Below are 26,300 nucleotides of genomic sequence, written 5' to 3'. Positions count from 1 at the left end.
CTTACGCCTTATTTCCTTTTGGGGGCACATTAAGGAACGTTTTACGTATCCCCACTGCCCAAAACAATGGAACAGCTCAGAACGAATCAATGCTGTTGTGATGGCCGTCAACAGGATTTTGCTATATGACGAACGAAACGAACTTCACTACCGTTCGAGCGTGTGACCAGAGGCGTCTCAGAACATTTGTAGAATAAAAAACTAACTTGGTGAGTTTACAGTTGTTTCATGCAATCATATTTGAACATGTAATACTTTGGAAAATGTAGAGCTCTGAAAACGAATCATTTACAGTAGCCCCGAGTAAGAAACACGCCTGTCTGAAGACTTACCTGTCGCTTTGCGTTCAAGTGGGGGGCATTTTCTCCCTTTCTGATTTAGTTGGTCTGCATAATATATTATGTCAAGTTACATTTGTTTGTAATGCTCAGATATTACACAATAACAGAACGAAGTGTCAACTTCATTTGTTAAAAAAAAGAAAGTTCAATTTTGTGGTTTACTTGCCGTGTTTTACACACACACACACACACACACACACACACACACACACACACACAAATCCTTCATCCTCGAGAAATATTCCACGTTAAATAAACTGCAAATTGACTGATAGTCTATGAAGAGAACACACTATTTTAAACATACGAAATCGGCGGCTGTGTCCAAACCCGACCGTACTTTTCCGCATCATATAAGAAAATTCAGGCAGAAACGCAAACGGGCTTTGAAGATCAGTTTAACATAATGGATAGTTTCCACAAAATAATTTATAAAATGCATATTAACAAAATAACATAAAGGTAACAAAGTAGTCTGCAGAGAAAATTACACTACGAAATGTGCTACTAGAAGTGGCTGATGAAGTTTAACCCTGCTGTTCTGTTCACTTTTACTTGACATATATACTGTTCGGGTCAATATGACCCGACATATCAAAATGCTTTAGAAACATAAATTTTGGTACAGTTTTAGCTATCGACATTGTTGTTCTATTCCAGTACCTTGTTAGTAATAATAATAATAATAATAATAATAATAATAATGGTAATAATAATAATAATAACAATGCATACAACTTTATTGAGGGATATTTTTCATTTAAATATGCACATAAATTTGAAACAACAGACAGTTTCCATTACAGGCATTCAACTTAGAAAGCACTACAGTTTTTCCATACTTCTATTCTTATTGTTGACAGTTTAGACGTAAGTATTGACATTTTCTAACAACAGACAGTTGTCATTACAGATATTCATCTTAGAGCACACTACAGTACAGAACACACTACAGTTTTTTTATTACATTCCAACATAGAAAGCACTACAACTTTAGAATCCTCTCTTCTTACTGATTGTAGTTTAGGCACAAGTATTCACATAAATTTGAAACAACAGAATTTTCAATACAATCATCTTATAAAATACTACAGTTCTTTTCTTACTGCTTGCACTGTGGACACAAGTAGGTTACATGTTTCTTGCAAATATGTTTACTACATTTTCCACACACCATGTTTGTTTTATTGTCATTACTTGATGGACAGAACTTACAGCGTGCACGTTTTGTAGATTTTCTTGTTGTTACCGATTCTGACACACCACCCACATCATTCGGGTTTTGGATGCTTGTGACCATTCTCAAAGAATCTTCTGTTCTTGGGAAATGCGTTCTTGATGCAATATGTTCTTTTATCAGTGACTTTCCAAGTTCCTCCAAGAATATTCTCCTTCTAGTCAATTTGCTTGCATTCCAATTAGGGTCAACCGAAATCCACAAAACGTATGCATTATAAGCAGAAACATCAAGAATATTGTAGAAAACTATCATTGGCCACCTATTACTTTTTCGTTTGCATGTATATGTACCTAATAACTGATCAAGCGTGTCTACAGCACCTTTGGTTGAATTATAGTCCAAAATCATTTTTGGCTTCTTATCAGCCCTGTCACTGATTTCCGCATCATGGTGGAGAGTGCTCATAAGTACAACATTCTTGTGTCTCTTAGGAATATAATTAACCACAGTAGTGTCATTTGTGAAGTAAAATGAAGAGCTGTGTACCTCCTTGTTGGTCATTTTGTGTGGAAGCTCCGGCTTATTTTTCCGTATAGTTCCCAACATAGTCAATTTCCTTTTCAGAAGCAGCTGCCCCAAATTGTACGACGTAAAAAAGTTGTCACACGTGATATTCTGACCACGTAACTCAGAAGTGAGATCAGATACCACCCTCATTCCCTGATTTCTTTCTGGTGCCGCTCCACTCACCTTTCCTGTATAAATTTGGGCTTTCAGTACGTATGAAGTTTTGCTGTCACACATGGTCCATATTTTGATCCCATATTTTGCCGGTTTACTTGGGATATACTGCTTGAATGGACAGCGACCTCTAAATGCTACTAACTGCTCGTCAACAGTAACATTTTCTCCTGGATTATACAGTTTAGGAAGGACCTCTACCCACTTCTCCCAAATACTACGAATTGCGGCAAGTTTGTCAGTACGTCGTCTTTCCTCTCTAGTAGATTTCTTGTCAAATCGCAGGACACGTGATATCTTACAGAATGTTTCATGAGACATGGTTGCTCGAAATATGTTTCGCCCAGTATCTTTATCCCACAAACTTTTTGTAGACTCCCCATGAGATCGATATACACCCGCTAGGAGTAAGAGTCCTAAGTATGCATGGAAAACAGAACCATCAATATCTGTCCACTGTTCACCATAAACTCGCTGCCCTTCAATATTTGTCATCTCTATTATTTCATTTTGAAGCGCTGTGTGAAATACTGCTTCAAATGAACATTTTACATCAGATATTCTGCTGACTGCATACCTGGTAACTCCTGGGGTACTCTTGATGATGTTCGAAGCTGGTAGGCGACCATGTTGTGCTGGTGGATGCAACTGCCATTCTATATTCCCATTTTTAGAAAGAAAAGTCTCTACACTATTTTGTATGGGCTGTGGACTGTCGTAACTGTCATCGGAACACTCGCTTTCAGATGCATTGCTGATGTGATCTTCAAACTCAGAAAGTGATCCTTCATCTGGTGAGGCATTTACTATTTCTTCCAACTCACGATCATTCAATGGTCTCATCGCCATGGTGTCACAAGTCAAACTGGGCAGAAACAAAGCATTCCAATTATTGAGAACTGCCAATTATTATTTCCTGGGGAAAGCAACAAACAAGCCCATTGTTGTGAACGCATGGAGCTTTAGGTGATTGTTGAGAGTAAGTTGGAATGATGCAGTCACTATTCCCACACAACACAACAAAAATAATTTTCGCCATTTCCAGATTTTAGAAATAAATACGAGTTACACTAAACATATTTGTGTCGGGTCATTATGACCCGAACATTACATATGCAACTATTACAGTTGAAGCCCAAACTTCTTAAACTTTTTTAAAACCTTTTAAAACACATGCTGCTCATCCATTTTCAGACAAAGTCACAAAGTTTCATAAATATATATTGGTATTTACATAATGTAAAATAACGTTCATATTCGTTTCGGGTCATATAGACCCGAACAGAACAGCAGGGTTAATATATCTCTGCTTCGGCAGAATATAACTGACAATGGCCGAAGCAGAGAGAACGAAAGACAGACGGCCAACAACAAGAAAAGCGTTTAAGGAAAGGAGAAATCTGATAACACCAAGCTAATTTAAGTGTTAAGAATTCTTTCTTAAGGTATTTGTCTTATATGTAGCTCTGTACAAGAGTGAAACTTGGGCGGTAAACGATTCAGACCAGAAGAAAACTGAAGCTTTTGAAATCTGCGAAAGATCTATGCTCGGATTAGGTGGTTAGACTTTAAAATTAATGAATAGGTATTGAATCAAACTAGGGTTCAATGAAATTTACGGCACAACTTCACTAAAAAGGATTTTCTGACTACACACATTGTGACATCAATAAATTTACTATTAAGGAAAGAAGTTTGGGGAGGAGAGGAAGCAGCGGCGAGAGAGACACCTGACTAGTGAGCATGTTCAAATGGCAGTAGGTTACAGAAGTTAGAGATTAAGATACTGACATAAGGCAAGCAAGCTCATATCTACAGCAATACAATCTTCTAACTGGAAGCACGAACATCTATTCAAAGGTGCTTTGGCAATGGGAAATTGTATTTGAAGAACGAATTTTTCGAACTCAACCTGTTCACAAGATCTGGCACCCTCTGCCTTCCATCCAGCCTCAAGTGATAACGAAAATCAGTTAAAAAAAATTCCCTACGTCGAAAAATAAAAGTTAATTAGGACCTAAAAGAGTCAAGTGGATGATTTCACACTATCCTCTGTTTTTCACATGAAAGGAAAATGGCAATGAAATGCTCACTAATTTCGTCATTTTTTGACATTCAAAGGCACCTTCTCTTAAGGAAATTAGTTCGTTCGGCAATGAATAGAAGCCCCAGCAGAGAGAGAGAGAGAGAGAGAGAGAGAGAGAGAGAGAGAGAGAGAGAGAGAGAGATACCCTTCACGTGCATTTCGATACGTACTACCTAAAATAACCATTATCTTAGCTCATATTTCTGACCATGTCTCAGCGTTGGTCATTAGTAGTGCAAAGTCTCCAGTGCAGGCCTAACGATTGTTTTCTCTTTCCTAAAATACTTGAAGTATTTCAAGGGCCAACAAGGTACTGGCAAATCGTGATACTTAGTATGTACTTGCAAACATAAACTAATGAGCCAAAACATTATGGCAATTGCCCATCGCAGAATTTAATGCCGCATGGTGGCGTTGCAGGCACTTTATGCGGCAATGAAATTATATAAGCAGAGCACAGAAGAACTTAACAATTCTAGTAACGACACGGGCCGGAAATAGATGACACTGGTTGAAGGACGACGAAACCATGAATAGGCGGAAAGATTGATTGTTTTAGGGCGCAAAAAGAACTTGAGTCATACGCGCCCATGTCACGACCGTAGAACACTAAGATAAAAAGGGGAGTTAAAATGACTACACGTTAAGCCCACTCGACGGAAGCAAAGGGACTTCGAGAAAGGTCCATAAAATACGCCAGAGAGAAACAAAGGTCCTGAAGTGAAGATTAAATGTCCTTCGCCGTATTGCTACGACGGATAAAAAGAAAAACGCGGTCGACAGTCCGCGCGTCTTTCGCTAAAACGACCGATAACTCACGCGGCATACATAAATGAGAATGTACGTGGTTAAAGAAAGGACATTCCGTCAGGAAATTGCGAACCGTCAGAGGTTGAGGACAATGAGCACAAGAAATGGTGATGGCTAAAAAGACAAGTGTCCAATACTCAACCTAGTTAAAATGGTGATTTCGAGGCGGGAGGGTCGAGAGGAGGTCGTCCAAGCCCCTGGAAGAGGATTAATTCCCCGAAGCTTGGCCCTTGCCACAGTGACACCACCTGCTAATAGACGGTAACACAGAAATCGTCGGAGTGAGTGGAAGGACTAGCGGGCTGAAGGTAAGAGGACTGCAGCCTTGGCAGCAGCGTCAGCGGCTTAGTTTCCCGTCGACAAACTTTACCAGGAACCCACTAACATAACAGATGTTCCACCAAGATTGAGCCAGTGACAGCTTTCCTGGACCCTTTGTACTACGGGGCGGACAGTGTACAGCATACTGAGGCTCTGAACGGCATGGAGTGTCAGAGCAGACGACGCAATTGGAAAGACTGCGACGCTGGATGTACTGCTTGGGCTGACCAGGGTGAAGAGTTCTGCCTTAAATACTCAGTAGTGTTCCGGAAGTAGACACCGAAAACCGTCGTTACCAATGACTACGGTCAGACCGATAGCCATACCTGTACACAAAGTTACCGTTGCGAGTTTCATGTGAAGGTCGTGAAACTTACGGCGATAGAGCGAGGATGGAGCTAACGAAGGCCAAGGTGAACATGGGCCGCCGCACGAAGCCAAGGCGGTCAAAGGTTTAAACCCATCGGGAAAATGGCAGGAAGCGTGAAATTAAACTGCCGGAGTAATAGCCGAAAGCGAACTCCAGGAGGTAACAGAAGAGGAACGCGCCCCATATTGGCAATCAAAGAAGCATAGGATGCGTGATCAGGAATGGCAGACACACGGCATGCGTATCTGCCGAGGAGAAAGTCACGGTGGTATGACCGTTTGTTCGGCAGCTTCGGCATACAGACGCTCAACCGGGCTAGTGTAAAAGGCGCTAGTGGCCGAACGGATGCCACGATGGTGGATAGTACTGAGACCGCGTAAGAGGGACGGACGTGCAGATGCGTAAACTGAACACCCTATTCTAGTTTCGAACGGACAATGGACCGGTACAAATGGAAGCAGGTGGTCCGATCCGCTCCCCAGGAAGGACCGCTGAGGACACGTAGTACAAGGACATTGTGGAACCGCGTACTGCGGGCGGCCAGGTAAGACATTTGGGAGGGCCAAGTTAGTTTCCTATCGAGCTTGAGTCCCAGGAATTTCGTAATTTCAACGAACAGATGAGATGTAAAGACGGTGGAAGAAACCAAGCCGCTAGAAACTCATACGAATGGTTGTCAATGGAAAAGCGAAAACGATTGTCGAGGCTCCACGAGTAAAGACGAATGAGACATCGCTGAAGACGCCGCACAAGGAGACAAGTCTGTGGAGCATGCAATAGATCGAAAAAAATCAACGAAAAGGGATCTGGATATGTCCGGCGGAAGACAGGCCATTATAGCGTTAATTGCGAAAGCAAAGAGGACACGCTCGGTACGGTATCAGGAGAAACACCGTTTTCACGGATAAACGTGTCCGACAAGGAAGAACCCAATACGTATCTTGGAAAATTCCGTCTTTTAAAAATTCCTGAAGCAAAAGCAAACGGGACACGCTGCCACGGAAGCTCCACGTGTAGATAAGTACGGAGGATACCAGTCCTCCAGAAAATGTCGTGGGCTTTCTCCAATTCGAACACGGCCACAGCCTGGTATTTCTGCAGAAAACCATTCATGACATAGGTTCACGAAGTAACGAGATGGTCAACCCCAGAACGGCGCGCTCGATATTCACAGTGTGCAATGGTTAGTATATGCCCATACGTTCCACCACCTTACAAACAGCTGGTGAGAGAAATGGGGTGATAACTAGAGGGAAGGTGTTTGTCCTTACCAATCTTTGGTATGGGTACGACTGTCTGGGGAACGTGCCCTCTGACCACATGCGATTGTATGTAGGAAGGAGAAAGTGTTTGCCCGCAAGAGGAAGAAGCTGCAACACCGAATGTGAACATCGTCCGGCCCTGGGGCGGTGGATGGGGATGAAGTGAGAGTATGATGTAGCTCATAGTGAAGGCGGCGTTGTAGCACGCTTCTCAGAAGAGATGGATATCGCCCAGCTTCCTCCAGTCAATTACCCCTGCACTGTGCACAGGATCATCGCGATCGGACTATTGATCAATTGAACCGTGTCACCAGGTCGATTATCGTGCCGGGATAAGCCGTTGCCAGTGAAAACTACTGCTCGAAATATGCGCCGCAACAGCTTTGAATTGCTTGAACTTTGAGGGCCACCACTATCACTTCATGCCTGATCGTCTTCGCCAACAGAGAAGCCATCTTCCAGTAGGGTAACTGTCCGCGTCCCAAAGTCACCTTCGTGCTACAATGGTTTGAAGAGCATGATAGCTAACTCGCGTCGCCTCACACGAACCCGATGAAACATCTGGGATGCTATCCACAAACCAACGGTTTGTAGTTTACAGGAATTACGTGAACTGTGCGTGGACATCTCGTGCCACACACCTCCGGAAACCTATCAACGGCTTACCGAATCCATGCCACGCATAATCGCTGCTGTTTTGCGTTCCAATAGCGGGTCAACACACTAAGTAGGCTGCCATGTTTTGGTTCACCAGGACGTTACAGAGCCAGCTTTTGCAAATTTCGGACATAACATTAAGTCTACTGAGAACAGATGTTCAGTATCAATTTCTTCAATCATTGTATTATCTTAGCTCAGTCTTTTTACTCAGCAGTTTCTTGCAAACTGCCTTTAACATAACTTAAAAACCACCAGCCGTCATCAGATACTGGGAGTAGCACATACTTTCCCAATAAATAAATAAATAAATAAATAGAAAACATACCTGGCTGATAGTCAATCCAGAGCCATTGAAAAATGGCTTTACTACGTACTTTACATGGCAACACAGGAAACCCTCAAATTTTAAAAACGTTTTGATGTTACATTCTGTCGATTATCGTTGTAATTTAGAATTACGAACTTGATAAATCTGCTTTGCAAAAAAATAAATTACCTCTACAGCTCTTCCCATTTATGTAGAGTTCATCACTTTGATTTCCTTCCATCGTCTGGATTCAGTGTCGCCCACAACAGAAACTACGGGAAGATGCTCACGGGCTCGCTAGCCGTTGTGTGAAGAAGAAACGTACGATTTCTAAAGTAATCGAGAAGTCATTAGGTGACAAATAGCTATCTGAACATATTTCTTGATCCTTCACGGCAACAATACCTGTGGTTACCACAATGACTTCAACAGGGAAGATTTTAAAACTGATTATTTCAACGATACTACTACTACATTTCAACCGCTATTATTACAAAATCAACAGCGTTAAACTGACCCTTCACGCGGTGGCTGTCGGGTATGATCAGAGCGTGCCTTGTCCTCACATTAGGGCTGCCTAGAGAAAATGGGCACATTGTTGGCACCATTAACAATGTTTTGCGCTTACACAATGACAGATGTGACGCCCGCGGAAATACTGACAGCGCTCGGAGAATTCCAAAACCAAGTGCCGATTTTCTCCGCAACCAGCAGCACCACTAAAATGGGGTCAACATATCGTGGTCAAATTGCAGGGGAGGTATGTTGGCTCTATTCACTACAGATTGGATGCAGCAAGCTGCTCAATGCATCCACTTAATTCTCCGATGTGAAAAAACTGTACATTTTCTACAAGCTTCAGGTGAAATAGCCTTTCCTAAGACGGTTGAAAATATTAGCAGTATCCCAAAGCTGCTTTGAATTCCTGCGAATGCTGAGACTTATGTTGATATTACATAAAACTGGGGGAGAACATGTTAAGTCCGCTTAGGGCATCATCAGTGATTATTATTACTTGGTGTACTTTTGTGAAAGCATTTACAGAATTCAAAAACCCAAATAAATGAGATCACAATTTGAACTATGATTTTTTTATGACGTCTCTGATTATGCATTTTACGCGCGTCAGTACCTAGAATAGCGAATCTAACTTGTTTCTACATAGAGATGGAGAGTCAACAATTTACATAGTATACGTTTCACAATCTGATATTGCTTTGGATTGACACTATTCCTACTAGGACACCATCAAATAGACAATTTTATTTCATCTGCGACTGCTTCCCGTTACCTCCACATTTGAATACCAATTTGTATGGTGAAAGTTACTCTGGTTGTCCGGGTTGTAATAAAACTGTGTGCGTATCGAAAAACGACGCCCTGATGTAATATCAAAACCAGAAAAAATCTCTGCGAAGAAACAAACCAACCCCAAAATCTCAATAGAAAAAATACGGTATAGCTCAAACTGCGAGTTTATCAAGACTAACGGCGAACCATGCCTGCGTTTCCCCCACAGTAAAAAAATTGTATTATTTCATATAAATTTTGACTACAAAACTAGGGATCTTTATTTTTAAGCTCGAGACTCTTAAGATAGACAAACTACCAGCAGAAAGTCTACTAACAAAGATTCAAGAAACAGCTTTAAACGATGACGACTCTGAATATACAACAACAGTCTTTGTATCGCTCCGTGGGGATCGTGAGTGCAAGATTAATTACAGCTCACGGAGACACTTAAACACTCATTCTACCAGAGTTTCTTGCGTGAATGAAATGGGAAAGACCCTAGTAACTGGTATAGTGGGACGTACCCCCTAACATGTACGTAGCAGTGGCCCTTACAACATAGGTGTACTCTGGTATACACATTACCTATAGTCTGATCGAAATTAGTTTATAGTTTGCACGTCATGCGTTGGATCTGGGTACCTCCCATCAGAGCGCTCGACATCGCGCCCAATCAACAACTTGTCGGTTCACTTCCAATTCCTTATCCTAACAAACTACTAGGACGTAAAAGACGCAATTCGGTGTCACATACAGAGTTATAATAACCAAACAGATCTGCTTACATTACGTAAGTAATGAACGACATAGTGCGAAACAAAAATCCATCGTTGAATTAAACTGAGTAGAGGAAGGGAGGTTGGCCTTCGTCAAACGCAGCAAATTTTTTTACATCTAAATGTAATCAAGATTCTATTATTCTTATCCAATTAATTGGTTTTAATGTATTTTTGTATTTCTAATACTTTGCCACATTTTCGTCATCGTATTGACTTTGTAATTGCTCTTTTTTCCTATTGTTCTTTTTCGTTTTGGACTACCTGTGTCGCCTATAATCTGCAACCAAGTGCCAACCACGATTGCTCATCGATTTGTAACGCAGAATCTTATGTAGACAGTGTTAGAACAGTTTCAGGTAATCAGCGCTAGTGAAAAATAACTGTTTGCTTTTAGCGCTGAAACTAATTTTTCTGTGTTGAGTTTGCTCGTACAGGTTAGCTTTAATCGCCGTGAAGGACGCAATATTTTAGCTCTGCCCCAGAGTGTTGACAGTTTTCTCGGATACATTTCACACTACGAGACTGTGGTTAGGTTAGGATATGAGTTAAATTCAGGGCTCTAAACCGCGTCGAATGCCGCAGTTCAGCTACCGACAGACCACCTTGCGTTCCCATCATACATTACGGTGGCCGCTTCCAACACTGCTCCGCGTTACAAATCACAACAAGAAACAGCACATGTTAAGTGACTCGCCATATTTGTCGCCTATAACCGAGCGGCAGTCGCCGTGGCAGCAATTTAGCGGCAAGTGACATTCGCCATCTGTCAAGTAACTTTGATGGGACTACAATTTTATCAACCTAGAATTTGGTTTTACATATACACCTACTACTTTCATTGTCATTATTTGGTGACTAACACGTTTAATCTTTTTCTAGATAATTACAGATATTGCACACAAATATTTCGAAAGTGTCATGTTTAGCGCGGTTGGAAACTTAGTACACTTAACGACACTACGTAATTCATACTTCTGTCGAGTAGACGTAACACCGTTACTTTTATGGCAAGGCTTACCACATATTGAAATTATACTTTTGCTTGACTTATTCTTACTATGTTACACAGTTGCTAACGTTTTATTCGTTACCACCACAGTTTTGCTCATCAGAACTCAATTTCACGTTGCTCAGCAGCAAAATGTAGTGGTTCTTTTTCTAAAATCTGTTTAGTCAACCGAAAAACAATACCAATGTAATTCGAGAAACTTGATAAAAATTTAAACCGCTCTGATTAGGCTGTACACACTTTAACGTCCCGGTCACACACTCTGTTCCAAGTAAGTTACCCACATGGCCGTAGTAATCTGTTATCGGTCTTTCCAGCCTCAGTTCTCTTTTTGAGTTTTTTTGTGCTGTTGGGTCACCCAAGGTTCCGCTGTTCTCGTTGCCATTTCACTTATTCCGACACAAGGAAGAATGTTTTATTTATTCTGAATAGTAACTCATTTTCATGTAATGACCTGTTCATTTATAAAATTTAATTACAGGCAGGCAGAGAAAAATCAATATTTCTAAAATTATTACTGCCCGTAATATTAAAATCCAGTCCAGCCTTTGGCCAGAACTACTGTCTGTGGGGTGCGACTCGTACGCTGGGGCCAGCAGCTACCCCCCCCCCCCCCCCCCCCCCCCCCCCCAATGGCGGGCCAGGAAGATCGATGCAGCACGTGGCCGGGGGCTTGCCACTTGGCAGGGGTCAACTCCAAACACTGCTCTCATTATCTCGTGCTTGTGCTCAGAGGAGTAGCAACTTTATGGAAAACTTGTCAAAAAAGGAAACATTTACTTCTCTACTTGCACCAATCAAGAAACAATTACAAGTACCAGTTACGACTTTTCTCGGCTGATTCATCATAACTTACTGTTTGACAATAGCAACTGCGCAGAGGTTTAGCTGAAACTGTCTAGAACTGTGTATTGCACAGCAATACTGATTCCGCAGACTTTAGGCAGCCAACAAAGTAGTGAAAATAACGGTCTTGCATATATTACCAGTACAACGCGAAAAATCGGATAACCCAGTTGGAAGAATTAAAGAAGTCTATGTAGCAGGAGAGTCCAAAAGGCATTATGGTAGTTTAGAAACTAAATTATTTGTGATTCTAAATTGCATTCTTGTCGGTCATTTAAATTATTCCAGGGAAACTATGCAAAATGGGAGTAACCAGCCACTGTTAAAGGTTTGCTGCTTTTTACTTGATAGCTGATATTACTAGCTTGAAGAACAAGCCTACGCATGCAATAAAACTCAGAATCAAATGCAAACTAATTGCAACTTTGAAAGACACTGAAAAATCTACTGAAATTGCACGCTTTAATAAGATTAAAGATTTACTTTAAAGAGACAATGATGTCCAGTGAAATCCATTTTAACAGTAAGATACAGCTTTAAGGCAAAATTATTTCATTTAAAAACGAATACTAGCTTTGGACAAAGAAAGAAGTTTTAAAATTAACAACTGTGAACCGTTGTATCAATAGCGTCATAAAATTTTAACACCATGAAATTTTATAGAAGTAATACTAACCTAGCCGTCTAAATAATGATTTAATAGCTGGGCACTACAACAATTTATCTAGAGTCAGCACCAACCTCCTAAATCATAAAAATTGTGGTATTAGTGATGGTCTTATCGCCCATCTTTAAAATGAAACAGCCGTGTGTCCGAACTATGAAGTGTTCCAGTATGATTTGTCTGTAAGCGGCGAGGAATTAGAATCCATCATATGGTACTTACCCCTAAATGTTAGTTCCAGAAAAAGAAATCAAACCTACCACAAATCTGATGGGGAACAGATCCCTCACTATACACGAAACTAAGGACTTACTACCGTGGCGACCGCGCCTACTCCATCATCGACTTCATCCCAATTAGCAACACATGCAGTGCTTCATCACAAATTAAAGTGGCAGAATACAAGCTCCAGACGATCAAGCATTTAGATAATATAATATTTTTGGCCCAAGTCGGAAGAGACATGAGCCGTTGACGTAAGCGTAGTTTCCGGGCAACGGCTGGCGCAGTGAACCTAGTACAGAACGGTAAACGAGTGTCTTACGGTCGAGTCCCTATGAGGAAACATTTTTATTTTCAATTCTCCGTTACTTACACTGAAAATAAGCCCAAATAGTACTAAATATGTTTTATTCATTCATATCTTCATAAAACGCATGAAAAGGCAAAGGAAAATTTGGGATTACAAATAGTTTCCAAAATGGGTTGTACTTGCAGCGTCCACGAGGTCTCTGCAAGTAACGTTCCAAGACGGGGTTGTAGTTAAAAGTGTACTGAACTCCCGTTCGTTTCATTCTGACCTTCGAGCTCCCCCGTCAGCTGCTCGCGTAAAATAAGTTTTCACGACGAAAATCATCCCAGCACGTGTAAATCAACAGAAAAAAATAAGAGAATCTGATTTTGTATACAAAGTTCTCTTATGCGCCTTACAGTCCCTTCCTAGCAATTTGCAATCCCAAATTTTCCTTTTCATGCATTTTATGAAAATAATATGCCCAGTATTATCTGCAGTATAAGTAACACAACAATAGAAATAAAGTCTTCACAGAGGGCCTGGATTCCAGGGTCCTCTGATCACCGTTCTGTATTACTTCCGCCGATTCGACCGCTACCTGAAAAGTACGCCAATATGAAACTATCATGTCTCGTCCGCCCCGAGTCTGACGGACTATATTGTCTGAAACGCTTTCTTTCTGGCCACGCCCTGCATATGCCATTAATCTGTACCAAATCCGTGATGAGGAGTAGGTTCAGTCTCTTTCCAAGTGCCAAATTAAATGGGAACAGGAACATCAATAGCTGGATGTAATTTACTCTTTTTGCAGGGAGACAACTGTTAAACATAATTTCGTTAATGGTCTTAAGCTCAACATTTACTCAATCTCAATGTTTGACCACACTGTAAGTACGTTAACTGGTGACTTACCAACATTTGGATTGGTGTAATCCCAGCTTTCTGCATCATTCTTGTAAACATTCAGTTTAGTTGGCTGTAACAGAACAACCATGTGAACATTTAACAACTATCATAAAGAGTTAGTATACTGACAATGCAGATGTTTATATTTATGCAGAAGATTTGCTCTGTGTGTTTGGAGTAATGTTCTCTATTGTCTTCTACTAAAATTATTTTCGTTCCTGAGTAATGCGAAGAAAGACAATAATACAACGCAACACTTTTACTCAATAGAAATCTGTCTTACCATCATTGCCAATCTTTCGATTTAGGCCTTCACTTTGATCCTACTACCGATTTCAAAATTGTTCTTTGAGAACTATTGTTCGATTTAAGGATGAGGTATGGAAATACGAAAAGTACCCTGTATTCCCCTTTAGTCTTTGCTTATTTAACAACAACATATACACTCTTTAAGCATGTAGCTGACAAGTAGACTAGATGTTCACAGACAAATTTTAATCCATCGTAATCTAGTATATGCTAAGGCTAGTTAACTTATTTAAGTGTGTCACTTGGCACATTTAAAAACATAATAAAATTAAAAAACTGCGTAAGTTTTGTTTAAGAGTGATAATTAAGAATAATTAAGAATAAAGAAGTGGGCAAATTACTTTCAGTACATGTTTGTAAACTATGATTCAGTTGATTTTGTCAATCTTTTGGCTAAATCAAGCTTTTTGGTCAGTTTCCTTTTATGAATTATAGAGCGATAAGGCACTTAATCACGACTAGCTTAAAATTCTGATGATTTACGTTTAAGAATTAATAAGAACTTAATAGATGAAAATACATTTCCGAGATAAAAATACAATGATCAATCGGCAGCAGACATGAAATATGAAACAACCACAGAAACAGCGCCATTAAAGCGTGCGCAATACCCGACAAATGTTAAGCATTTACGATCTCTAAGTAAGATTTTCTGCCAATATGAGTACCTAACAAGCCTACAATGCAATAAATATTTCCATGTTTTTCTCTAACTTTTATTCTTATTAGCAGAAACGCTAAAATTGTTTGGAGTGCTCAACTACTCCGGAAACCACTGAGCCTGTCCTTATCCCACTCCTTCGCTTTCTCGTACGTAATACTAGACTGACAGCATGTTCATTTTCACATTTATCCATTATTACTTCCTTTGGAAGCGAAATACTTCAATTCTTTTTAATTTTTGATGGAACTTCTCTAGCACTGCACATGTAATTCAGAGCTTTACTTTTTCTGCGCTACCATTTAGCCTAGATGCCTCTACGAGTTCCTCTTATTTCATCAACAGAGCATTCATTCCTCCAGCATCGTGCAAAGATTTTTGAAATTCATACACAAAGATTGAACTTACGATCTTTATTCTCCTATTCAGCTAGCTTAATTTCTTCAGAGTAGCTATAATTTTGTCTAATTATTCTTGCCATATTTTGCCTCTGGTTGCACTTACCTGTTCATTCGTAATCACTGCCCTTTTACTGTCATCTCTAAGGTGATCAAGTATTAGGTCGTGCTAACAACCATATTACTCTGCTTCGATGATTTAGCAACCTCATCTTACACATTCTTTCTTTAGTTCTGCATTTCCAGATTTGTATATCTTCAGCAGTTTTTGCAGCATTATAGTTGAAGTTGTACGGAACAATGGCATATCTCAAATTTCACTAGCTTCAGGTGCTCTGAACAACGTTTTTCATTAAATATTTGAATATTTCCTTCACTGTAGTGTCATAGAGGGATAGATTTTGAATACAACATTTCGTCTTCGCATTTTATATCCTATAAACACACGCAATCAAATGTCTGGGGTTCTTGATCAAGAAAGAAATATGTAGGCGCAGCTATAATGACTCAAGTTCACACTGCCCTAAGAAGCAAGCATAAAACGTTTTTAGTCTCTAGAGCCAGTCTCCGGGCAAATTACACCGCGAACAAGACATTTTTTGGATTCTTCACAACAATCTAATATGAAAGATTTGGATTGCCGATCGTTTCCGATATAAAGATGAAGAAACGAATATTCTATCACTGATTTATTTGTGGGTCATGCCGAGCAGTCTTATGAAAACTGTCACGCAACGATAGTGCGATAGGCAGCTGTTTACAAGTTGAACTACACGATATAAGCAGACTTGCAAAAAATAAAATGAATAGCCTCATTAGTAACGTTACATTTCAGAAGCAGTGTCGTCAGCCCAAGCGTGTTTTGGGGGTCTGAATACCGCTCATTAACTTTTAATTTAACGTCGTTAATGTTCTTTATATAAACCTTCCTAGGACGCTATAAATAGTACAGCCACGCGCAAGGTTCCTCTTCCCTGTGGATGACTCACTCGCACAGCATCCCGGTAGTTGGGTAACGTTTTGGACTAATTCTGTAACTCCTGTTCCATTCTCAATCTACGTACCGTTGTCAGGAGAAACTGAACCTGATGCCAAAGCAAATGTTTTCACTTTACACTTTCATCATAGTTAATACCGCCGAGATCACGCCGAAACAGTCGCAATTCGCCAGATTTAAGAAAATTAAATGTTACAGCGACTGTTAAACGAAAATTATCATATTCTTCAATATTAAGGATCTGGGCAAGGAAATTTTTTTACAGTGCAAAAATAATAAACGCGACAGTTTTAAGGTGCGAAAGATGGAAAATGCCAATACGATTTTAAGAGCTCAACTTTCTCGCTTATTTCATTAGAATAGCATCCCTGTTAACCCGAGCTTTCAGAAAGTTATAAATTTCACTCCACAGGAGAAAAGATAGTCCAGCTGAACACAATGGACGATCGGTTGTAATAAATGCCACATACAACTGTGCAAATCGCTACCTGTATTTATTATACGCTGCCAACAATAAACGCACGTGAGCGGTCAATGATGATGAACAAAGCGTGAACATACTTAACATGTAACCTTGAACTTTGCGTATCATCTACCCCAGTCTCGTGTGCACATGCTGCACTCAATCATCCAACAGCAGCTCCTCTCCCTTGCTTCCAAACGGTTGTTCATTGTTGTGATAGTTGTATTCTTGGAGATGTGTAGAGACAAATTGTACTGCTTTGAGTATGGGCTGGGATAAAATGTATCTTACATCCTAGGTTGGGTTCCCACTTTAGAATTGGGTTATAATTTCTTTTCGATACCTATGGTATCGTGGTCGATGCAGACTTATGATCCAAAATTGGTTAAGTAACTTTTATAGTAATACAGAGACTGAAGGTGGTGATCGTGCAGATATGGGTCCATCATAGAAAATGCTCTTTTCTCTGAAAGTAGAGCGTGATGCATCTACAGGAAATAATGAACGTTTATTACTATGAAAAAAATGGATAACGTGGTGTAAGAAGGGATGCAACAAGCATCCGAACAAGGAGACACTCATTACACATTTGGCGGGGTAGTTGATGAAAGGAAAAGTTTTTTTTCCAGATAATTAAGAGGAAGACTTATAGTAAGTGATTTTCACAAGTGGAACACCAACAGAGTGCAACAAGTGAGAGACTGAAGCATTCACACCATACTGGGAATCGATTAAGTCTTACAGAACTGAAAGCATTCACAAGAGTTTTGTTCTTTTTAGCTACGTAGAAAACAGGCAATTAAAGCTTAGAAGCAATGTTTTCAACAGATGATACGGATCAGGAGATATTTAGTGCATAATTTCCGTGAAGGGAGTAATTTTTGCTTGCCTTCGTTTCGACAGTGCCAGTACAATATCAAGGAAAAAATCTGGTAGAACAGCAGCTATTTCACGGATATTTCAGAAGTTGGTTGAGAACTGCCAAGAAACGTATTGAATCGGGGAATATGCATGCACAGATGAATTGCTCATTGGATTTCGAGCAAGATGTAAATTTAGGATGTACATGCCAAAAAAGCCTAGCAAGGATGGGCTTAAAACGCTGATTTTTTAATGATGCACGAATAAGCTATTTTTCACGACTGATACATATAGTGTCAAACGCAGCGATGGAGAAACCTTAGCCAAAGAAGAAAACTTTATATTCGAAAATAGGCTGTACTCCGGCTCTGCAACCCTATTGCAGGAACTAATTTTAATATCACTGCCGACAACAGGGTTTCGTCCATTACACTAATTAAGGAGCTACGAAATCGGAGAAACAAACTAGAAATTGCGAAAGAGTTTCTACCTTCAGCAGACAGGTACTTTCTTTCGTGTTTGGTTCTTATGAGAATAGTATCATGTGTCTAAATGGTACATGGTGCGGCGCAAGAACTTCCATATTTAAAAAACTAATAAACGAAGTACTGGAGGTATCCATTAACTCCTCTTTACATAGTGGTACATTGGAAGTCTTATTTCATTAGGTTTTGAAATGTGGGCGCTGTTCTGCTCAATGCATTTGGAGAGTCGAAATCTGAAGTTTCGGTCCATTTTGTCAATCGTGTGTGTTATGTTGGCAATAGCAACACGAATATTGTTCTACAGCTCACCTATAATCCGACGACCACTAGTATAAACCAATTAAGACAGCCACGACAAGAGTCGCCAATGGATGTGTCGAGCGTGATGGCCACTAAAGTTCAATCCTCACTTGAGACGGTTGAGGCAGTGTTCGAGCAAGAGTCATTGTTTTCATACCGTGGCGCCGTCTTGTTGGTACCGCACCTTACCCAAATCCATTCCTTGAAGTTCGGAATGAAAAACAACTATTCAATCACCAGCACATAAAGCTCAGAAGAGTATCATATCGTACTCTTCGAAAAACGATGAGCCAATAATGACAATTTTGAATAACACACATCCAACAGTCACGTACCGAATTTTGTGTTTCTTTGGGCTACGGCAAATTTTATTGAAGACCTTAAAAGTAACAGTATGCTATTGAGTACATCAGCTCACGTCAGTTCACAAACAATGTAATATTCGTTTTCGTCATAATTTACTTTTAAGTTTATTACATCAATGTTTACATATTACTCTAAAGAGTTTTTTTTTTTTCACCGGGGCCGGCCGCGGTGGCCGTGCGGTTCTAGGCGCTTCAGTCCGGAACCGTGTGACTACTACGGTCGCAGGTTCGAATCCTGCCTCGGGCATGGATGTGTGTGATGTGCTTAGGTTAGTTAGGTTTAATGTTAAGTCCCATAGTGCTCAGAGCCATCTGAACCATTTCTCACCGGGTAGGAATACAAAATAAATGTAGCCACGTCACGGATTAAAACTTAAACCACATATTACGGTAAACGCCACTTTACCTTTCACGAATTCATAGTACATACAGCATCATTACCACGAATAAGTGCGTTCACCAAATTTTATTTACGCAAATGCCGAATAAATCGCCGAAAAAGAAAATTTTGTTAATATTTCTTCAACAATAACGGATCATGTTATTTCTTACGAGCCTGACGTTTCAAGCGTTGAATACAGTGCAAATTAAAGAGCAATATTTTACAGATATTTGCAGCCGCTTGGCATCGAAATTGCGTTCTGTTCTACCACTACAATAATCTTATTGTCTAATCTTTATTTACAGCACAAACCATATCCAAAGGCATTCATGAAAGATGTCTTGCAGCTTGTAAATTAGTGCAGAGAAATCTATGTATCAAGAATGCACTGGCCGCGGCCACATTTAAGACTACGGCTCGCTCGCTTCCCTCATAGTAGTAATTTTTGTAACTATCTTTCCTTCCCTCCCGGAAAGAAGAGGAGAGGAGAGTGTTAGTCTCTAGTAGAACTTCGGTCTTTTGAGATTACGTTTTTATAACTATATTTTTTACTCTTTCACGTCGTTACCGTCCGTGACAAACGACTGTTGTAACCAATGAAATAAAGTTTCCGTGGCCCAAATGTCTTAAGTTCAAAGCAATAAAATCGCCAACGTTAAACTAAGCGACACATCACTGCCAAGATACAAGCACTAGCTTTATCTTTCCAGCATCTGTCACACACCATCGCTCTGCATGCTGCGGAATTACGGAATCCCACGCAAGCAAGGCGAAAATGTGGTCTCACCATGGTTTTAGAAAAATTTCATCATTCCGACCAACGACAGTGTTTAAATTCATTGTATTTTAACGCGAGAAGCTGCCTGATAACTTTGGAGAATATCGTAAAACTCATTCTGTGTCTATTTGGTGCTTTTGAACATGCGAGAAGTATATTATTAAAGAGTGAATTTTACGGTTTGCATCAATGCTAACTTATAAAACTTGATTCTGCTGTACGTCAGAGATTTACTGAATTTCCTACAATGGCAGATCCCTTGTTACAATTTAAAAATCACAAAAACCTACGCACAGTAAACTTTATATACAACGCTCCGAAGGGTGAGAGGGAGGGGAGGCGGAGGAAAAGAAAAAAGGAGAGGGGGGCATTTTTTCAGGACAGAGAATTGTGGTTAGTCGTCAGTAAGAGGATTGCGGCAAGGCGTGGGTAAATATACTCTGGCTGACCAGCTAAGCTAACCGGCCGGCAGGCGGAAGGAGAGGCTCGTCATGCCTGGACCCGGCCTGAACGCCAGACGCCGAATGCTCTCTCTGTGGCTGCCTGCCAGCACCATAAATTCGCCGGGACACTTCCTTTGTGTTATAACTGCCCGTTCTGTTTTAGCGGTCCTCGGAGCAGTTCGTCTTACAAAGTACTCTCTTCGTGATTATGGGTTGGAGGGCTTTACCTCACACTGAGCTAAAACAGCATATTGCCCACAGTACAAGACACAGGCTAAGGCGCAGGCACAAAAAGGAAGCCAGGTTTAAGTGGGGAAACGGCTGCTGCTGTTCGACCAAGAAACCAGGAACTGTGCGGTCTTTAGACGTGAATCATCTGAAAACTGTGGTAGGTCGGTGAATAACAGCGTGTGAGGCGCAGCCAAGGGAAGCCAGTTGCCAAGGAACTCTAAATTACACTTGCCACTTTGGCAAACTGTCAGAGGTAGCGACAGCGAGTTGTCAAGATCGTGTCACTCGCACCATGGGAAAGTAGTTTACGATGGCATACATTCAGCTTACAACTGGAACGAATGTGGACTCTCTTAATTGCGAAAGCTAAGAAATAGATGATTACAGTTGCACACGTAACTAAGAGCATAGTAGCTGTCTTAATGTGGCCTTTAAGATGACAGTCATTCCACTTACCCCTGATTTCGCTGGTAACATGTGAAAACTATGTGAAAACTCACACATTCAAACTGACATAATATCGCAGGAAACATCGAGCAGCTGAGTTGAGATAATTCGTGATGGAACGCGACAACCTATCATTCATCATTTTACGTATAGTGAAAGGTAAAAACAGAAAATATTCCCGATGTATTGTTTCTTCCAATTATTTTCAGTTTACAGTAGAAGTAATCCTGTTCACAATTCTATAGCAGTTTCAATACCACTGTTGATTCAGTAGGCCAATTCCAATGGAGATCGTAAACTATAGTAATTCCTCTGATCCAACAAAAAGCCCCTTGAGTGCGGGGTCTTTAATAAGGCTAATCAAAGGATCGTGTTAATAATGACAGAAACAATGTTAGCTGTTAATATTAGCAGCGTGATGGCGACGGAAAAAGTGTCCGGGAGGTGCATGATCAACCTATAAAAGAGACATCGATGATATTCAAGGAATCTTCAAAGCAAACCATTAACTTGCACCATGTACATCGAATGAAGCAAAAGCAAGTTATTTCTACCAACTATTGGCCAAAAGCAGTGCTCATACTACACAGTTCTCTTACGCTCATTTTCCCACTCTTCCTTGCTGTGGGGTAAAATCTCCTACTGTCCTTACAAGATCAAGCGCACGAGAAAGAATAGTTTAGCGCTGAGCACCTCCAATTTCTCGCAGCACAATAAATAACTTTCGAGCCAATTTACCTTCCAGATTAACAGTCAGCATAATTTTATACGAATGCGTAATGCGTGAAGGCATTGGCGTCAGTTGATCTCCATACAACTCTTGGTACCTCTGATTTCCAGTGTTCATTTCATATGCATTTCTCTTCTGATCCCGATTGGTCGGAGTCGAAAAATTCCTTGCTGAACTATGGGCTAAGCTCATCTGCGCTACAAATTTTCGGGTCGATTCCGAAGTTTGCTGTGCATCGTCAAATTGGTGCTTTGTTCGAAATTGCGGTATCTTACGTCTTCCAATTCTGTAGCACTGTTTGAAATGAGGCAACCACTCCCGACTTCCCTTAACATCACTGTAACCTATGTCGCACGCAATATTATGAGCATAACGTTGTACGTCATTAGAATGGACATCCAGTAAACTGTATCGAGCAGCCTTGAAACGCGCGAAACGCCAGTTTTTGTAACAAGTGCGCCTTGTCCTCCCTTGAATATCCGTAGTTTCTCGTAAACATTACAGGTTTTTTTCTTTCTTTCTTTCCTTCTTTCTATGCTGCACATCATCTTCCATGTACGTATGACGCATAATACCCGCTTTTTGGACAACGATTGTCCTTTACTACGGTTCACTGGAGACGGGATTTGTGGCTTCCTGTCCGACAAGGACGAGGAACTACATGGCTCGACAACTGTTTCAATGTCACTATTCTTGTTAAGTATGTAGTCATCACTGTACTCCTCATGTACATTGTCCGCACATATTCTATTGACATCTTGCAGAAACGCTAATATTTCGTCTGCTACTTCTAAGTCTGCGAAGTTCCTCGAGCTCCTTTCTGACGAGATATCAAATTCAACAACTGTTGTAGATATAATGCAATGTTTGCTTTGTTTATCGGTGCCATTGCTCTGCTTTGCGTCAACACAACCAGCACTAGAAAATGTTGGGAGTTACTCGTTCACTAAGCACTTCAAGTGCACTCTGTAGCCTCGTGTTGTGCTCACCATTGGATACCTCAAATCCCACTACCCGTTGCCAGCCAGTATTGTCGAAGCAGTATGTGGGGCGTCGAGTGCCGTAAACATCACAGGCCTTTTGCGACCTTGCACTCAAGGAGTTCCTTGTAAGAGAATGTTGCAACTTCAACGAGTGCCTTTACTACCTCTCGTCCCAGCTAACGCATTTGATTGGTTTGATAGTTCTATGAGCGATGTACTTCGGTAGCCTTGGTATTTGTGATCGCCGATAGTGATATTCCTGGCTTTACGGTGAGCCAGGATAAGATTCCTCTTAGAAAGTACAAAATTAATGACTTGTTATGAATGGTGCTTGTTGGAACGGATGGAGCCGGACAGCCACACATCTTGGTATGATATGTGCACTTGTTTTAGTGTAACTGTAGCTATCCTGGGTGGTACTGTGTCGAGACACATAATAGGTCTTCCGCAATGTGTATTTTTCTCTCTTGCGAACAGGTGCCGTGTGTTTTCTGGTCTAAACCATTAACACTTAAAAAGCGAAGTTAGTTTCATTGTTTGGCATGTTATTCACCACAGTTTACCAGCAGGGTGAGTGGTAGGAGCCAGGGAAGGTTTTTGTTTTCCGTTGGTTGAAAAACTCTTGTTACTACATCGCATAGGAATGAGATTTTCTCTCTCAGGAGCGATATACAGGAGGTAAGTGGATTGAATCTTTCACTTCACTGTGGAAGGTCAGAATCAGTGGGTTATTCGTCGAGTCACTGATAAAGTCAAGTTTTTATTTTGTGGTTTCGGACAACGTCGGCTTTGAAGGTGTAGCAGAACCTAGTTGTATGTCGCGTCCTATGTAAGCGACAGAGGCGATTTACAGCGTGGGACATCTTGACACGAGACAGTCCACCTATAAGCGGCAGCATTGGGAGATACGATCGGGTGTCCTGCTTGCGAGTGACCAACTCCAGCCACAAGATGGCTGCTTGCTACAGCCGACCAGCGTTTCTGTAAATCTGCAACCATAAACAGTAGAATACTGCAGCTCACGAGTAAAGGTAACAAAAACTTAGGAAAATACGGGGACACAGGAGCGCCGTGCAAGAATTTAACACAGTTTATCTTCATAGATAATTTTATAATTAATATAATCTACTATGAAGATCACCAGACAAATTCTCAGAACATACGCAAATAGGCGGAGGTTCAACTACTTCCTCAATGAACGGTTAGGGATTCTCTCGTGAAACACGAGTTTTCGAATTTCCAACAGCGGATACACGCGGAACAATGTCTAACGTTAAGTATGAAAAAAATGAGGGACTTTTCCCTGGTGTCTGTGATGTAGCGCTAGCGTCTTTGGCTAGTAATCTATGTAGTCCAGGGATTGTGTTCGGCTACTGAGCTGATTCAACTGTAATACTATAACCTGTGAAATACTTTTTATCTATGCTGCTCTTCACATTGCTTCTCAAAAGTAATTTTTTGAGTTCGTGTGCCAAAGTACTTGATATTTTAAGTGAATATACCAGGATATCAAAAACAAATTCCTAATAACACACTGAACAACCATGAATTTTTAATTTTTGACTGTTCGCAACGTAATTCATCAGTTATCAATGCGAAGCATATCAATTATCTAAAACGCACTTCAATTGCCATACATATCTTGAGCATCATTTCAAGTTATTTCAAATGTTCCTCGAATTGATTTCGTTTAAACAAATCATTTCACAAAAAAAAATTAACCAGTTTCTTCTTCTTTTTTCCTCAAGATATATTCCGAAAGCACGAGCTTACTGACATATCCTTTGCCTTCCCAGCGTCTTACATCCTTGAAACATGAATTTAGTACTTTATTCGAAGGAAGCCTCTTAAGTATCACAACAATGTACATAACAAAAGTTGTGAATATCGTTAAACAACAAAAGATTGCAATGTCACAGACTTTACAACAATGACTTCTTGTAGTGCACTACCTTATTAACAAAGTAAACAATTTCTTCTGAAAACAAATGATACTGGTTAGTTACAAAAAATCATTACAGAACGAAGCAGGCTCTCCCCTAAGTCTTTAGTAGTGAGCATATCCTCCCCACACACGATAAATTCTTGCATTCTGCAAGGCTTGCTCTGTATGAGCCCAACTTTATCTTTGGTTATGACGGCTCCTTCCTCAATGACAGCTTCGTTGATTATCAGGTGGATTCGGACTGTACAATAGCCACCTTCAAAATGTCCCATGTATGCTCAATCGCATTCATGTCTGGTGCGTGTGCTGGCCAATGCATTAGGTTGACGTTGCATCTTAGAAGACACCGAGACACTGTTAGAGTACGGTGAGGTTCTGCATTGTCATCGACTTCGATTTCGCGTCTGTAGGATCTTACAATCATTTGTAGGACCTCTTGCAGGTATCTGGGACCAGTGAAATTGACACAGATGGGTGGAATCAGAGAGGTCCACTATTCCATCATTATTGCCGCCCAAAACATCACACTTCCACCTACAACCAGATGGACTTCCTGAAAGTATGGGCGTTCCTGGTGTCGTCTAGCGTTTCTCTAAACACTAACAAGTATAATGTCGAGGCACAAACCAATTCTGGTCTCTTCATGTCAAACATGACATTACTCCATTCTGCAACTGTCCAATGTTGATGTATAAGAGCCCAGGTTCTACGATTGCGTCGGTTCCGCTGGTTCAGTGAAAAAACTTCTCACTGGTTTTCTGGAATGAAGACAGTCCTGGTGCAATCTTCTACGCACTGTTTGGTCTGAGGTACGAACCCCTGTTGCCCAGGAAAAGTCATTTCCGATACATCTGGCATTTTATGTTGGGCGCCTGTGAGCCTACAGCTGGAGGAAACGATACTGCATTGATGATGTCACACGAGGACGAACACTGCAAGGTCTATCGTTCACCGTTTAGATCTTTCTCCACTCCCTGCACACCAAAGACACACCACTTTGAGTTACATGTAATCGATGGCAACATCTTGCTCTGTACGACCTGCTGAGAGTAAAGCCATTATCCTATCAAAGTGCTGTGCGCCTCTACACGGCATGTTACTGCAGTGCTGAACACATACTCAATGAAGCTGTTAATACTGGACTGGTTTCGGTTTGCGTTGCGGCAGCGATATGTTTACATGACTGGGATACTGTCACAAAGCAGGCCACGTAGTTAACACCGCCCAGTAGATGGACTCTAAATGGATAATCCAAGACTTGCCTAGGTCAATGAGACCTCTAGTACCGGACTGGATTTTACGATAGTATTCCCGCGTAATTAAATATTTGTTTGTAAAATGAGTCCTCACATTGATCAATATGATATACCGTTTGCTCATTTATTACTCTTCGTTTGGCTATGAAAATAATTATAAAAGCCCATTGTGTAATT

At 40.7% G+C, this 26,300-nt stretch overlaps 1 protein-coding gene across 3 annotated transcripts in view; it reads right to left on the bottom strand.

Moving 5' to 3' along the window:
• The window catches only part of LOC126484636 (heterogeneous nuclear ribonucleoprotein L), a 192,177-nt gene that overhangs the window by 63,078 nt on the left and 102,799 nt on the right, over window positions 1-26,300 (bottom strand). For all 3 annotated transcript variants that reach the window (XM_050108227.1, XM_050108226.1, XM_050108228.1), the window contains exon 6: window positions 14,096-14,159. In XM_050108227.1, coding sequence (XP_049964184.1) covers window positions 14,096-14,159 — 64 coding nt within the window. The remainder of the gene's footprint in view (window positions 1-14,095; window positions 14,160-26,300) is intronic.

The sequence above is a fragment of the Schistocerca serialis genome, chromosome 6 (genome assembly GCF_023864345.2).
Source record: "Schistocerca serialis cubense isolate TAMUIC-IGC-003099 chromosome 6, iqSchSeri2.2, whole genome shotgun sequence".
Lineage (NCBI taxonomy): Eukaryota > Metazoa > Arthropoda > Insecta > Orthoptera > Acrididae > Schistocerca > Schistocerca serialis.
The sequence above is the reverse complement of the archived record's forward strand: the minus strand, read 5'-3'. Positions and strand labels throughout refer to the sequence as shown.